The 14,991-nt window shown below is 47.0% G+C and overlaps 1 protein-coding gene across 4 annotated transcripts in view; it reads right to left on the minus strand.

Moving 5' to 3' along the window:
- Window positions 1-14,991, minus strand: part of LOC146204717 (GTPase-activating Rap/Ran-GAP domain-like protein 3) — a 444,973-nt gene that overhangs the window by 39,191 nt on the left and 390,791 nt on the right. For all 4 annotated transcript variants that reach the window (XM_084589436.1, XM_084589435.1, XM_084589438.1 and 1 more), the window contains exons 10-15: window positions 14,257-14,332; window positions 13,758-13,856; window positions 7,701-7,804; window positions 3,020-3,131; window positions 1,532-1,577; window positions 465-571 (exon numbers count right to left, since the gene is read on the minus strand). In XM_084589436.1, the coding sequence (XP_084445562.1) occupies window positions 465-571; window positions 1,532-1,577; window positions 3,020-3,131; window positions 7,701-7,804; window positions 13,758-13,856; window positions 14,257-14,332 (544 nt within the window). The remainder of the gene's footprint in view (window positions 1-464; window positions 572-1,531; window positions 1,578-3,019; window positions 3,132-7,700; window positions 7,805-13,757; window positions 13,857-14,256; window positions 14,333-14,991) is intronic.

Genomic DNA, 14,991 nt, shown 5'->3' on the forward strand with positions numbered 1-14,991 from the left:
GCACGAAATTAGACAATAAATCAGTAACTTCTTCAAAAGATGCGGTTATACGGAACCGCAACAATGAGTTGAGAACAAGGCGCCGAAGCGTGATACTGTGCGTAGTAGGAGGCAGGGAATTTACGGATAATCGGGTGGCAGAGAAGAAGTACCAGTAACAAACTGGCAATCGCTTCCGCGACAGCGACGCAATACATGCAAGTTTAAGAAGAAAGCAGGCAGTCAGTTTGAAGCACAAAACAGGTGATGTTCAGTAAATAACTTGCTCCTAATGCCTCTCTAAACAGGATGTAGCAAGCGCGCGTTGCCCATAGAGCTGAGCTCAGTCGCACCACGCTTCGGAACAGCTGTCAAAAAAAAAAAAGGGGGGGGGGGGGGGGGCGGCCGGGAAAGAGGGAGGAGATCGAAGAGACACCGTCGCCATATATTCCCCGCCTTTCTTGGAGAAAAAAAGAATAACTTACGCTTAACCAGTACGAATTCCCTGAACTCCTGATGGTTGTGGAACACCGGAGGACATGGCAGCGACGGCCCAAATAGTGGCACAGACTCCTCCGAGAAGAGGGACAACCTGCAAAGCGCAGGCACGCTGCGTCAGCATCTTAGAAGCTTCCTGCGATTTGAGAGCATGCGGCCTTCGTAAGTCACTAAGGGCTTGAGCTGAACTACTTGGTAAGGGTTATTGATTTGACCAACCGGCGCACGCGCACGTAACGTAGTTAAAAAAGAAAAACCTCGCGCCGCTCACATGTGCTCGCTTACTCTGCACTTCGAACGATGTTGAAAAAACAAAAACATGCCAAAACATGCACATGTAGAAGGACAAAAGGTTGAGCACGGCGGTTCAGCATGACGGAGAAGAAAAGCGGAAAACAGCAGAGCAGCTCGGGAACAGTTGCTTATTTTTACATTGAGACCTCAGACTTGGTCTTCTCCTGCGCGCGCCATTCACTGCGGTCACTTTCATAAACAACAACGTGCACGAAAGGACCGCTTTGTAGCCCACGCTGACGATGCAGGTTTTCTGGGCTGGCTCTTTATTATAGGCTGCCAGACGCTTCTGGTTGCTCTCCAATAATACTTCGATGCCTATCTACGCACCAAAATTTCAATTGCTGAAACAGTCGCGATTGATAAGCTGACCTGCACAGTGCTGCACTAAGCCTACAACGTAGATAACTCGAAGTTTAAGGCTATATCAGCCGCTTGTGAAAAAAAAAAAAAAAATCAAGGCTCTCAGCGATTAATGAAGTAATTAGCAGGCTTCTAGATTTCCACAGATTTATTGTACTACTGTTGAGACCCGGTCACACTACAGAGGTGACTGAGCCAATTGCCGGGGCGGAGGGGGGGGGGGGGGGCAAAGTACAGCTACTGAGTATTCCGGACTACCCAGATTTTACAGCCGTACTACCGATATATGCCTAAGAAACCTGGCGGTGGCTGGTTGCAAAGGCAAGCGAAATGAAGCAGCGTTCTAAATGTGCTAAACAAGGAAAGAGTGATAAAATATAAGAACGGCATCACTTACCTGTACGCATCTTCTTCTCGAATGTAAGAAACAACCGCGAAAATGTCTACGTTGCAGAAGTAAAGGAACATAATGCGGCAAAGGAGAAGGAATTCTCTTTTGAGAAAGGTTAATAGCAGCAAACAGATGGAATTAACATGGCAAAGTTTCAAACAGAGATGGTCAAACGGTTCGCAATGACATTGATTCTGCAAAAGCTGCGCACAGCTCGCAGGGCCGGGTTCCCCTACTCACCAAGCGAAAAACAAAAAAGCTATGCCGAGGATTTTTTTTTTTTTTTTAGCAAAAGAGGCCTCACAAATATGATGCGTGGTTCCAATGCGACCACCCTCTATGTAAGAGCCACTGCAGAAGTAAGGCGCTCCTAGTTTTCCCAGCAGTTTAAGACGACCGGACGCATACACCTGAGCTGTTTTGCAGGTATACGCTAGAGAACAAAATAAAATGCCTCTAGGGGTCTACCTCCTCTCTTCCTGAAATTGACTCTGAGGAAAACAGACGTTGGCTGCTGTCGATATAGGGTTCAGCACTCTGATTAGAAAGAGACCACTCTTAGTGAAAACGAAGCTTTTATATCACATACAAAAAAGGGAAAGGACCACATAATTAAATATACGTGTCGTCGTTGCAGGTCGATTCTGCAGCTAGGATACGTGAATCGACGCCGATTTGGAGGCGCGCATCTAGGAAGCAAGACCGCCATTCACCTCAGAGCAGCGCATGGCCCTTTTAGCGCAGACGCCACGAGTTTCGATCGACTGGCGGAAAGATTTTTAAACTCAATTTTCTCCCTCAAAAATTCATATTTGACTGAGGTATAAACGTCAGTGTAGCCGGTAAGAGACGGGTGTTCGTTTTCACTCATTGTAACTGGATGTAGCTCTCTTGACTAAGGCACATAGCCATGAATGTCTCTCGGTTGCTTGTCTTTTTTTTTTTAAGCTATTCAAAACAAAGAAGCTTAGCTTTGCTCATGCGATCACAACATTACAACCAAGTGCCAAAATTAACGATATTGTTAGCCCGGGTGGAGCTAGTATTAAACCTTCGCCAGAGCTCTTCGCACCGCCTTTTACCATTTCTGACTCAATTTTGCGGCAGTACGCACTGGGTGTTGTTTGTATTCACTGTCCGGACTAGAAGAAAGTGCCGGTATTGTATAAATGAACAACCACATCCGAGCCGCAAGATAATCACAAACGCCTGATAGATAAATGCCGGGAGCTTCGTAAGTCCACTCGGGCAAATGATCCCTAGAAGTCTGACACTTCATACAAGCCCGTCAAAATTAACCACTGCCAATACAGGTGAAAGTATTGATAAAAAAAAAATGACTTCCTCTTCTGCTCCACGAGTTGATACCGCTTATTAGTCCTATCCGAACAAACGTTAGCCAAGATCCCCCGCAAGAGCAGAACACTTTTGCTTCATTCCGCGTACTTAGGTCTCAAGCAATCCTGAAAACTATTAAAATACACTTTTGGATACGGGTAAACTGAGACTTGATCATGGATGGTTTGAAGTTGCAATGGTCTTCGTAGCTTCCGTTTAGGAAAATGATGTTAACAATATCGTTCCCGATGTGGCGTTTCCTTTCCACCTAGAACAGAGAAACAAGACAACACACTCATAGTTCTCGTTGTAGAGGAACTTAAATATAACTAGACAAGCAAAACTTGCGTGGATAAAACAAAGCACCGAAATATACTAAAAGTTCCGAGAGCACTGTGGAATCTACACTGCAGGAATGCGAAAGCCTGAGGGTTGCGGGTGTACACGGTGCATCACGTTTGTTATCATTATCCTTATCAACTAAATATACCGTAATTATCATTGCCAATGCCATCACTGTCATTATCACTAATTGCAGCGCCATTTTCATTGCTACCATTATCCTCACGGTAGACAAGGAGAATTATGTCAGTTTCACTATCCCGGGCGCTGGGATCCAACTTCGCCACGCCCGTGATTTTAATGGATCACCCAGCCCGAGCTCGCGTGATTTATAAGCCATGTTGTGTGTTTGTCGCGTAATATTCTGTATGTGTAAAATATGGTTTTGAAGTTGGCAATAAGGAAAAAAAGAGGGCGTGGCGCAGTTGGTTAAAGCGCTCGGCTGGTGATCCGACGGATGGAGGTTCGATTCCCGGTGGAGATCGCATTTTAATTTTTCTGACGACGTTAGCTTTGGTTTCGGATGATGATGTCATTTGATTGACAGCCATATATGACTGAACGAACTAACGCTGACAGTATTAGTCATTAAAGGTTTTTCGCCTTAAAACTGCTCCGCAATTTTTATGGTCACTTCAGGGGAGAAGTGTGAATATCTTCAAATGATCAAAGACGACCATTAGCGACAAAATCTTGAGAGTGTCTGTGGTCTGCCATCCTAAAACACATAAAAATGAGAGAACCCAGACGCAGAGCAGGTTTCACCAATGAAGGGCAGCATTTACCCTCCCCCGCAGCTTACGACAGCATGGTCATACAACAATGTCAAAGCATCTATCTGCGACACTCTTTGACGCGTTTAATTAATGTTAAAAGAGAAATAACTTGACTAAAAGCGTAAGACGGCCAGTGCAACTCAAGGTGACTAACTAGACGCGGGTGTACATAAGGAACTTCTGCACTGTAAAATCGCGATCACGTTACTACGTTGCCTTGACTGCATCTGCTGGAGGCCACCTCCTTTCGACTGCATACATCACCGAGCACAATGGAGCTGAACACACAAATCAAAACAGAAATCAGAGGGGGGCAAAATTGAATGTTCTGCCTAATCGGTTCGGCCTAACCACGAGAGGAACGCTACGAGGATGAGTTCCGCAGGCAGGGGCGACAGGAACAACGGCAGTGCCAAAGCGGCGGCCATGCTCGCGGGGTGCTTGCCGAAGCCCATAATGACGCCACAGCCAATGGGGTTGCCCATGCCACCCGTGGACTTGCTCGTGACGTCGCCGCCGGCGCCGTAGTTGTCCGGCTGCTCGTAGACGACGCAAGAGCGGGACACGACGCTGTCATTGCCGTGCAGTCGGATCCTTCTGCTGCTGGTCTGCACCTGTGCAACGAGGTCGTCGGACGCGTCCACGTTGCCCAGGTCCCCGACGTGGGAGTTCTCCGAAGTCGAGGGGCCGTGCTCCTTACCGTACGGGTTGAAGTGGGCTCCGACATGCCCGCAGTTTTCTGAGATGTTGCCCGACTCGTTTATGGTGAGCCCATGCTTTCCGGGTTCGAGGCCGTCTATGATTCCCCGGATGGTCACCAGTTCACCGCGCGACATGAACAAAAGGAGGCCTTCTACGTCGTTTCCCATGATATGGCAGCTTGCCTTGCGAAGCTTGCCATCGGCGCTAAACGGCCGCACCAACTGCGCCAAGTGAAACAACGCCACAAGCAGCAACTGGCGGCCGGCCTCCATCGGACGCATCGTGCTCCGTTGGGCTCGTAGATGCTTCTCTCCGGCTTTCGGTGTCGTCGGATTGGTGCGATAATAACGAGCACAACGACAAAAGAGCAACGCGGTTGTCGATCGACCAGAAAAGTGCCGGAGAAGTCGTTTAGAGGTGGAGGCAAAACTCTGGCATTACCTGTTCAGCTTGACCCCACATGCCTTGAGCAGAGCTGCGGGGGATCGTACAATCGCTGGAAGGCGTTCACGGGACACCGAAAGGCACGGAGGCATTCGAAGCTTCCAAGAGCAGGAAGCTGGTCAAAGCGAGGGGAAATTGTTCTTGTCGAACTCGTGGCTTGCGACACAGCGGCCTGCTCGATTTTCCTTTTCTTTCTCGGCTTCTCTTCAGGGAAATGTAGCAGAGGTTACAAGATTTTAAGTGCACGTGAAGAGTAATCATAAGCGCTAGAAAGACAGCAGCAGGACGGTTCATGAACGGATAAATAAAATGTTTCCATAAGATTAAGGTGTGAAAACAGACTAGCAGTGTAACCGCGAAAGTTCGCTCGCTTTTTATAGCGATTCAGATTGCTAACTCCAGATGAAAAAGACGAGCAAGCGCTCAGAAGCCTAAGAACACAAAGATCCAACTGTATTTCATAACTCGTTCCGCTCTGAACGATAAACTGGCGGAAGACAAAAGGCATAGCGCTCAGGAAGCCATATCACGCGCCAAAGGGATATGAGCAAGCGTAGCCATTTCTTCCTTTCTATATATGCGTTCAATGTTGGTAATCTGCAACTCTGGCCGAACGGCGAGTATACTCATGCTGTTACTAAAGGCGGGGCGGTGAATTCGTTCAGAATTTCAGATGCTGTAGCCCTCCGAGAGGACGCCGTTTCGCGAGTAGAGCTGATAGGCAGAATATCACACAGTCGGCTCCAAGCGCTGCTGCTGTGGTGAAAAATGGTTTGAAAGAACGAAATTTTCTCTGAGCGTCGGGCCGGCCGGAACGGTTAGCTGGGAGAGTCAGCCAGCCGACTCGTTTACAAAGATACTTTGTCTGGGGCAACGTGCGAATTCTCTGGCTACTGGAGGAAGCAAAAAAGAAAAAAATATCTGGTCGATCGCTAGTCTGCAATGCGAATGTTTGGTGATCAGCTGTGGCGTGACAGCGAAGATGTCCCAGTGTCGCAGCTCAAAAAAAAAAAAAAAAAAAAAAAAAAAAAAAAAAAAAAAAAATTGTTGTTTCGGGCCGAGGCAATGAGATTTCAGAGATATTCACATTTTCACTTGCCTCTTTGCCTTAGTTCCTACGGCGGCTACAATAATGATGCCAGAACACCGAGTAAATTAAGTCGAATTGACAAGAACACGCTCTAATAAGAATTCCTATCGACTAAAACAAGAAAAAAGGCGGAGGAGGGAGGGCGACACATATTTATGGGCAAAAAAAAAAAAAGACGAAAACACTCACTAATACACCTCAAGAGTTCTATTTTTTTTTCTTCTACAGGATCGAAATACATCTAAAAAAGAATTGACAAAAACTTAGAGGTTTCTTAAATAGGCATCCGCGGAAACCAAGGCGCTAGCGCCACTAACTCATGTACTGTATTTTGCATGTTAGAGTGACCCTACATCCACAAGTGATGAAAAATTAAACAAATAATTTGCTTCATATTAGCATGAAAATTTTGAATTTCACTCTACTCGATGCGAAACACTGCGCAAGACCAGATTTTGTTCAGGACGCTCTATTAATGTAGTATTCATTCAGTCTCTAGCTATAAAAAATATTTTTAAAGGTGTATATCCAGCAGAGAAAAAAAAATTAGAACGTTCCCCGTGCGCACAGCTGGGCTTCATCAACACAAGCAAGTAAATGAGATTCCCACGCACTGACATGGCAACGGTATTTTCATGTCCACGCTAAGGCTCCGCAAAATTAAGCTAGCTATAGAACGTATGGGATCAAGAATATGTTCTGCTAGCATTTGTTTTTGTGCGTCCTAAACTGGTGATTAGTGGCGAAATGGTGGACACAGGCAAGACACGAACAGACAGGACAATCACCAGTCCTTTCGTTTCCGGTCTGCGTCTCCCATTTTATTAGCAGTAATGACGAATTTAGGCAGGCAGTACCCGATAGTCAATGAGGCACATGTGCATCCTTGATTTCCTGGCGACGGAGCTAATGACCCTTTTGTTATCGTCGTCTTCAGGGTTCGGATTTCCTGCCAATCTTTTCATATCTTTTGCAATAGGTGGGAAAGTAGAGCAGGGTCGGGAATAAATGAAGTCGTGCTCGAGCCATTCCGAGTTATGAGACTCAAACTGTCAACAAAAAAAAAAAAAAAAAAAAACGCCCCTCACAGGTGCGTCTAACCCACTTCGACCTTGGCGTAAGTTTTGTGTACAGGTATCCTAGGTGTTACAGGGCGTCTTTCATTCTCATACCTCTGGTAAGAGAAAGAAGCAAGGATTAAATTGCCGCTACAGCGTCGTTTGACAGTGCAAGTATCTGAACAGGGCTCATTTCACAAAAGCAACTTCTCTTTCTAATCGATCGAGCCGCACTCGAAGTTAGAGTACGGCTTTTACACTGAACACCACGTAACCAGCGGCATTTAAGCTCACGAACAGCGCTGCCTAATTGCTGGCACCGGAGCAGGCAAACACTAGTCTGATAATGCAGAGGAATCTCGTGGTGTGCTGTAGCGTAACCGCGTACATCTATTTGCGTTGCCTTTACGGCGTGATCTGCCCACCTGCTGCTTGTTGTCCTTGGAGTATGGAAGCAGCGTTGAGACGTGGAATATGATCTCATGGCCCTCGTAGATTGTGTAGACTGAGTGCTTGCCCGTCATGTCACCTGGAGCAAAAAAAGAGACAGAGGAGAAAATATAGCCTTACAGTCCTTATTCAGTGTAAATTTAGCAGTCAGCCAAGTTATCGTGTCACACAAAGATACTGCACTTTGTCTAGGGGCCATGAACGGTCAACGAACTAATATAACTATTCGGCAAGGGTAAGCGCAATAAATCCGTTTCTCATTACGTTAATTCCATCATTCTCGTGCCTCGCCTCAGCGACTTATGCGGCTGATCAGGAGCCGGCAAACTCACCTACAAGGTTTGCCACTACAAGTATGTCTCTAACTATTGCTTAAAATTGTCGCTGAAATGCACCGTCTATGTGTATAGTGCATGGTCAAAAGTAGACTGTAGGAACATTTATCCAAAGGAAGCAGTGGCAATTTTGTCACTTTTTTGTTGTTGTCAAGGGGATACGTAATCCAGATATCACTTTAGGAACGAGAAGATTTGACAGAACGGAAGAACATCCCGCCGATGGGAGGCTAACCTAGTGGTCTCAACACGCAGAGTCTGGCGCGGTGCTCTAAAAATGAGCTAAGCCGGCGGATGTTTCCCATTTTACTTCGCAATGTGTATGCATGTATGTATGTAATAGTAGGTGCTTGGAACTCGCTTAGAAATTTTCCTTCTTTTCCCAGAAAGCTGCTATACCAAGCCCAACGCGGCGACACCTTTCCGCAGCCCGTAAACACAGCTGAGACGCATCACGTGTCCTTGAACACTTCCTTGTGGCTTAGCGCGGAGGTCGCGCGGGACGCTCATTAAGATCTTCGTTGGAAAACCCTCCAGTGCTAAACGCTGAATAAGAACGTGGCTCATAGCTTAGCGAAGAGTACGGTGGGTGGGACACCAAAGATATCTATATGACATCGAAGGTCATGAGTCGTGAAACAGGCAAGAATTCGGAGAGAGTTTGGTAGAGCGCTGTTCGGCAGATACAAAGCCAGCTTCCTTGAACGGCACTTTTAATTGTGAGGCACCTGGTCAAGACACTGTTACGCATACTCCGATGGGAATGGTCTAACCTTGCCCTGCGCTAGCGTCGAGTAGGTAATACTGCCATGAAAAACCAATGGGGTAGGTTTTTGACAATAATTAGTCGAAAATTACAAGCAACCCGTGAAGTGATCTTCGGCTATATTGATTATTATGGAGCAATGATGTGGTATGCAAAAAATTCCGTTCATAAACAGCTTCCAGTTGAAAAACGAAAAAAAAAAAACACTTCTCCTGACCTTCGGGGTATGATACATAAGCACCAACTTCACAACTACAAGGTGGCCCTTCTACATTCGACACAAGCCGGCGTCGTAACAACGCATTAAATTTGAGCTTTCCCTGAGTTTATCGTATTACTTTGCAGAGAGTAAACAATTTTTCATATGATAATAAATCACACCAAAAAGATAATCTCATTACGAATACCGAACTCGGCGAAGGCTGATCCAATAGGCGAAACGCTGTAGCAAGTCTCTCAAATAACTTCCGCTTCACGCGTGCCAGTGCAGCCTATAACAATGTACAGCCTCGTCCACTTCTAGCTATAACACGGTCACTGTTTTCAAAACGTCATTGCGTCCGACCCGGCCATGCAATAGAGCTTAGTGGCAGGCCATGTGAAGCAACACGCCCGGGTCCTTCTGTGCTTGCATTGTTTTGCATCGATATGTGCCTGCGTCGGGCGCAATGCTGCTTTAAAAGCAGTAACCGTGTTATAGCTGGAAGTGGACGACCCTGTACATGACAGCGCCCTGAGCCTATCGCCAGCGCGCGCACGTGATTCTCTCCTTTTCAAATAATAATAATAATAAAAAAAAAAACACTCGCGAGCGCTGACGCCGACATGGAGTCATCTGGAAGGACAAACGGCAAGGCCGTAGCCGATCACCTTCCACGAAGCTTGTCGCCCGTTACTGGTGGCCGTCAGGCCAGCGCGCAGGCTTTTCTTCTTTGGCCAACCGGTCATCGCATAAAAATGTTCCGAATAGTTAGGCGAGGACAGCGCATATTCCTTTCGTTTACGAGGCCATACCTGCGCCCACACCAGGTTACGAATATGCCCACCTGTCAGTCCCCACTGCCAGCGCTTTCCTTCTTCCTCAGCCAACTGTTACCCGTAACTCATCTCGATGGCCCCAGGAGTTGCCAGCGCGCATAACGTGATGCCAACACTCGTCACCGTAATAGGCGTCAATGCTCAGGAACGGTGCTGAGTCCATTCATCCCGCGACCGTCAAAAAAAGTATCAGAGACGACGGATGGCCGGAGAGCCATCTTCCGCGAGCACGTGAAACAGATCAAAACCTAAATGCGCCCCCCTTGAACATGGGGTGTTGGAAGACGCTGCCACGCAGGGTTTGTTTGTACTTTCTACGGGACAGTAATGGGTGGGCGAAGGGAATGTCCACGATGTCCGCACTCGAGGCGAAACTGTTGTGATTGGACCTGTGCTCGAGGGGGATTCTTCGCCCAGTGTCCTCCTGTACAATTCAACGGCTAGATTTGCTGGAGCTGCCTGCAGGAACCCCTTAGAAGAATTAGATCACCACTCAGAAATACGAATATGCGGACTGCATTGAAAATTTGCGCATTATGAAGAAATCCAGTACAAAAAAAAAATCAAGCAATTGTGCCTATTCACACACATACGTTCTCTTCGAGACGAAAAGAGGGATTTCGCGTCCAGTGTGTCGGCTGGCTGTGCCTCATAAACTGCTAATAAGGATTAGCGCTCACAGCCTGGAGAAAGAGGCCTTTTGGCGTGGAGTGTATCATCACTGGCTTAGTCATGGCGCAAAAGCTCGTGACGTCATGCTTGTAGTCACGAATCTGGTATCTGTGGTTCCAAATAGAATTCATTCAATAATTGCGAAGTTACTAAACTAAACAGCTAGTTTTTCGCGCCGAATAATCAGAATGATAGTCGCAAGTGTTTATTCGACTACACTGAAAGAATAAAGCGTTCAGGAGCGGCCGAGGCAGACTCAGTGACCAGATCAGGATTTCAATTTACGGTTTCTTGTTTACTCGCCCTGCTCCAGTCTCTGACGTAGAACTGAACATCATCATCGTCATCATCATCAGCCTGACTATACCCACTGCAGGGCGAACGCCTTTCCAATATATATCCAATTAACCCGGTTTTGTGCTAGCTGCATCCGCTTGACCCCTGCGAACTTCTTAACTTCATCCGCCCACCTAATTATCTGCCGCCCCCTGCTACGCTTTCCTTCCCTTGGAATCCAGTTTAGTACCATAAGCGACCATCGGTTGTCCTCTCTTCGCATATACACGTCCTGCCCGCACTGAACACAGAGTATATAATGTATGCTCTAAAATATTACTCTTTTCTACATATCTTGCATACCTTTTGCATATCCATCTGTGTTTAGTTACTCCTACCTTTCCGTTGTACTCTGACCCAAATACTTATTCTTTTCCTCTGTTACACATTATACTTGGCTTTTACTCTCATAGCACCGTATTTGTTTTGTCGTACTCGACGTATTTTGTGTCGTTGCGCTAAATACTTTCCCAACAATAGCTGATTCTCCAGCAGATCACCGTGACCGACATTGGGTGCGCGCGAATTCCTTGGGTGTAGCCACCATATAGTGTTTTATGTTCTAGATTCCTGGTGTGACCGAGCTTTCGCGTCACGTCATACAAAAGAGTCGCAAATTTCCTTAAAGGCACTGGTCCGATACGAACCTTATGAAAATCCTATGCGGGTATGACTGCGCGAGATTTTATTGTGGGTACGCTTAGTTTCACCTTAATCACCCTCATTTGAAGTAGCCCGCCATGTGGATTCCCAGGAAAACACCCCAATAGCCACAGAAGTAAGCCTCCTCCTCCTAGCACTGACAGAGAACGATCGCTATCTTCTGTAGTCTGAGGATGTACGGCTTCTGTACTATAAAGCCGCAAGTTAAATTCATGTTCATGTCTAGAATGTTCACAAAATATGCTATTTATTATCGACCAATTTTGATCAGCTTATCGTATACTGTTGCCCTACGATAAGCTGAAGTCATCGAGAGATCGTAAAATTGGTTTATGGCACTCCTGTGAGATTATGTGGACTACGGAGATGAAAATGGTGGGGATGGGGATGAGGATATGAGACAGAGGGCAGCCTTTGTCAGAGAACTAGCTGGGGCTAATAATATTCTGGAAGAAAATGCAAGCACAAAATAGAAATGTTGGACAAGTAATAAGAAGAGCAGAAAACTGGTGATGATTTATCGTACCAGATTTGATGGGAAGCGTTGCTTACCAGGTGCCCTCGCACTGAGAAGTACTGCAACACCTCGCCGCTGAACCTGCCTCCCTGCTATGTCACTGCAGAATGACTGCAACCGAACAAACCTCTAGCAGCTTCGGTATTATTCACCTGACCGAACACGCAACAATGAAAGGTTTGACGATGAGCAGACGCTTAAACGGCCGAGTGATACGATTGTGGCTCGACTGTCTCCAGCGGCATCGCGAGCGCATGCCCGTTTTCCCATTTTGCCCAGGATCCCCTTGCCGTTACGTTTTCGATCAGCTTTAGGTGCGCCGGAACGTCCTTGACTCTATATCTTCGCGTTATCGTCGCTTCCCCTTGCGTTCGCGGCGATGTTCGCAAAGTTCCTCCGATTACTGCTTCTGGCGACCCTGCATCGCTAGCAACTAAGTGAACGGACTGCACTCTCCCGATCCACGTGCAGCGACATGTTGGCGTAATTAAAGCGCGTGGCTTGGGACGACGTAAAATCAGCACACGCCTCCGTAACACGTGTCACTACAGTTATGGCCGCAAAATGAGACTTCAGCGCAGCCTGAAGAGGTGGAACGACATTGAATAAATTACGCGATGTTTCTTTAATGTGCGCGAGCTAAGAGGCGCGAGGATCGAAGCTGCTCATGAGACTTTTGGAAGACTGTGGCTTTCTGGGGCAGTGGTAGGAGGTAAATCTTGTTTACATTATGCAACAAAGGCGATACAATTGCCGACATATCTACAATGTAAGAATAGTAAACGTGCTGGGCATGCGTCATCCGCTGCTGGTGCAGGTTACAATTAAGCGGAGATAATTGGCAAGTCGTTTAGTCGCAAGTGGACGTAATATAGCTGACGATGATGCTTGTCTAGCCCATACTGCACGGCTGTGTCGAAATCTTGAGTAAAATACCTTTGCCTTCGCTTACTTTAGCTCCTCCTCAGAAATTATTCGTTACCTACGGACACTGAATTCGGAAAAGCCACACAGCACACAGCTGGAGACACGATGTTCAAATGTTACGGCTTCAGAGGATACCATATGCTTTTCGCAATGACTTTTTTCTGACGCAAGAAAATGAGACGGAGTCTGATCGCTTTATTTCTGGTAGCTTTTCGCAGTTTAGATAGCAGTGCGAGCTAAAGCACAGATTTAATGCATAGGATTGGTCAAAGAGATGGTGTAATGCAGTGTCCCAATTCTGCTACCAAGACGGCCTTAAATATGAGGATCGCCTGGTAAACGACTCTATGCCTCTACACGCGAGAAAGGGTGCAGCCTATACCAAAGTGCACGGTTTCATAGTGGACAATAGATAACCGAAGCCTTCGCAGCAAGCTTTGCCTACCTCATCGGTTCGTGCTCCACGCTGCGGGAAGTGCATGGTGTGTTTCCAGTCTTTCGATAGAATATGAAGCTCACTGCTGCGCGTATCAAAACCAACTGAATTCCTGGCAACCTGACCGTATCTTGGAGCGCGAAATACCCGCCAGTACATTGACATTTCTTTGCTGCCTGTTTAAAGTTGTATCTTCGAAACCGCATGAGTCTGGAGCTAAGTTTGGGTACGCCATCAGCGTCGACGTCATCAGATCTGAGGCCCAGCTACTCGCTCGGCAAACTCGGCCTTCGGTTAGTACTGCGTTCGAACGACGCTGCGTACGAAGATGAGCGCACGTACCTTTGACGTCCAGGCCTCCTCGGTACTTGTCCCAGCCTTTCAGTCGAACTTTCTCACCGAGCAGGTTGACGAAGCGGTCAAACTCTCGACTTCCCACCTCTGTCAAGCAAAGAAGAAAGGTGCCGCTACAATGAACCCTCCTGTGCAGACCCATCGCGCAACGCCGACGTGGCAGCACTGCGGCACCGTCAAAGAATAGTGCGCAAGCATTGGCTCAACACAAAGCGATACATAAGAGAGTGAACCCTCTGATGAACTGCGCGATAGACATATTTCTTTTGTTCCCAGTTTTTCTTTCGCTGCTACTTCTTTGTTACAGTACGAGGAGCGTGAAAGTCACGCGTTTATTGAAGAATGCGAGATGGGCGAGAAACTGAATCGTGCTCGTATATGCTGCGAGTAACCCATCTCGACAGAAATCAGCAATTCAAATGAGAATGTCCCGGCATTTCTAATCGCAGGGCCACCCGCGCCGGAGAAGCAAGCGAAATTGAGTCACCGTTGCTGAACATCTCGTCGTCAGTGGTCTGGCCGGCCTCCGCGTACAGCACGCCGAATTTGAAATTCACAGATCCCTGCGAAGAAGAACACAGAGGAATGCTGCGTTTTCCCCCACTGTTCCGAAGAGCGCATCTCGACAAAGGCGCCGCTACCGGCGCACTGTGCGCGATTCTCGAAGAAACTTGTACGCACAGCTGGATGAATCGCGCACTTAAGGTACAGCACTTAGGGCGTTCAGCGTCCTAAGCTTTTGAGCGGAATTTATTGTGATCGTTCACTTTTTCTGTACTGCCTTCTTTACGCGCTCAAAATAGGCACTTGCGCCCCTTTGTATCTTAGTAGGTGAAAGGAAACATGCATGTTTACAAAACAAGCACTTGTGATAAAGAGCTAAATATTGACGCAGAATGCACTGCATTATAACTCATCACTATGCGGAGCTGTGACATCGCTGGCTTGGCATTGTCTGGAACCGATTAGGGTGACTAAATATGCCCTTTCTGTTATTATCGCATTCGACTAGGCTCCACAATTCAAAACCGACCGCCAAGAGATTCCTTCCTTGAGGGCCTCATGGTTCTTGCGACCTTCTATTCTTTCGTTTTCATTTAATTGGCCTAAAGATGGCAAACGGAGCAGATCTAGAGTACACAGTTTACAGGTGGGGCTCGTTTCACATTTTCATACGGTTTTATGATTGCATCTTTCGTAATGTGTTATCGCGATAATATTT

This window comes from Amblyomma maculatum, chromosome 1 (assembly GCF_055883805.1).
Source record: "Amblyomma maculatum isolate TAMU_Amacu chromosome 1, ASM5588380v1, whole genome shotgun sequence".
NCBI classification, from domain to species: domain Eukaryota; kingdom Metazoa; phylum Arthropoda; class Arachnida; order Ixodida; family Ixodidae; genus Amblyomma; species Amblyomma maculatum.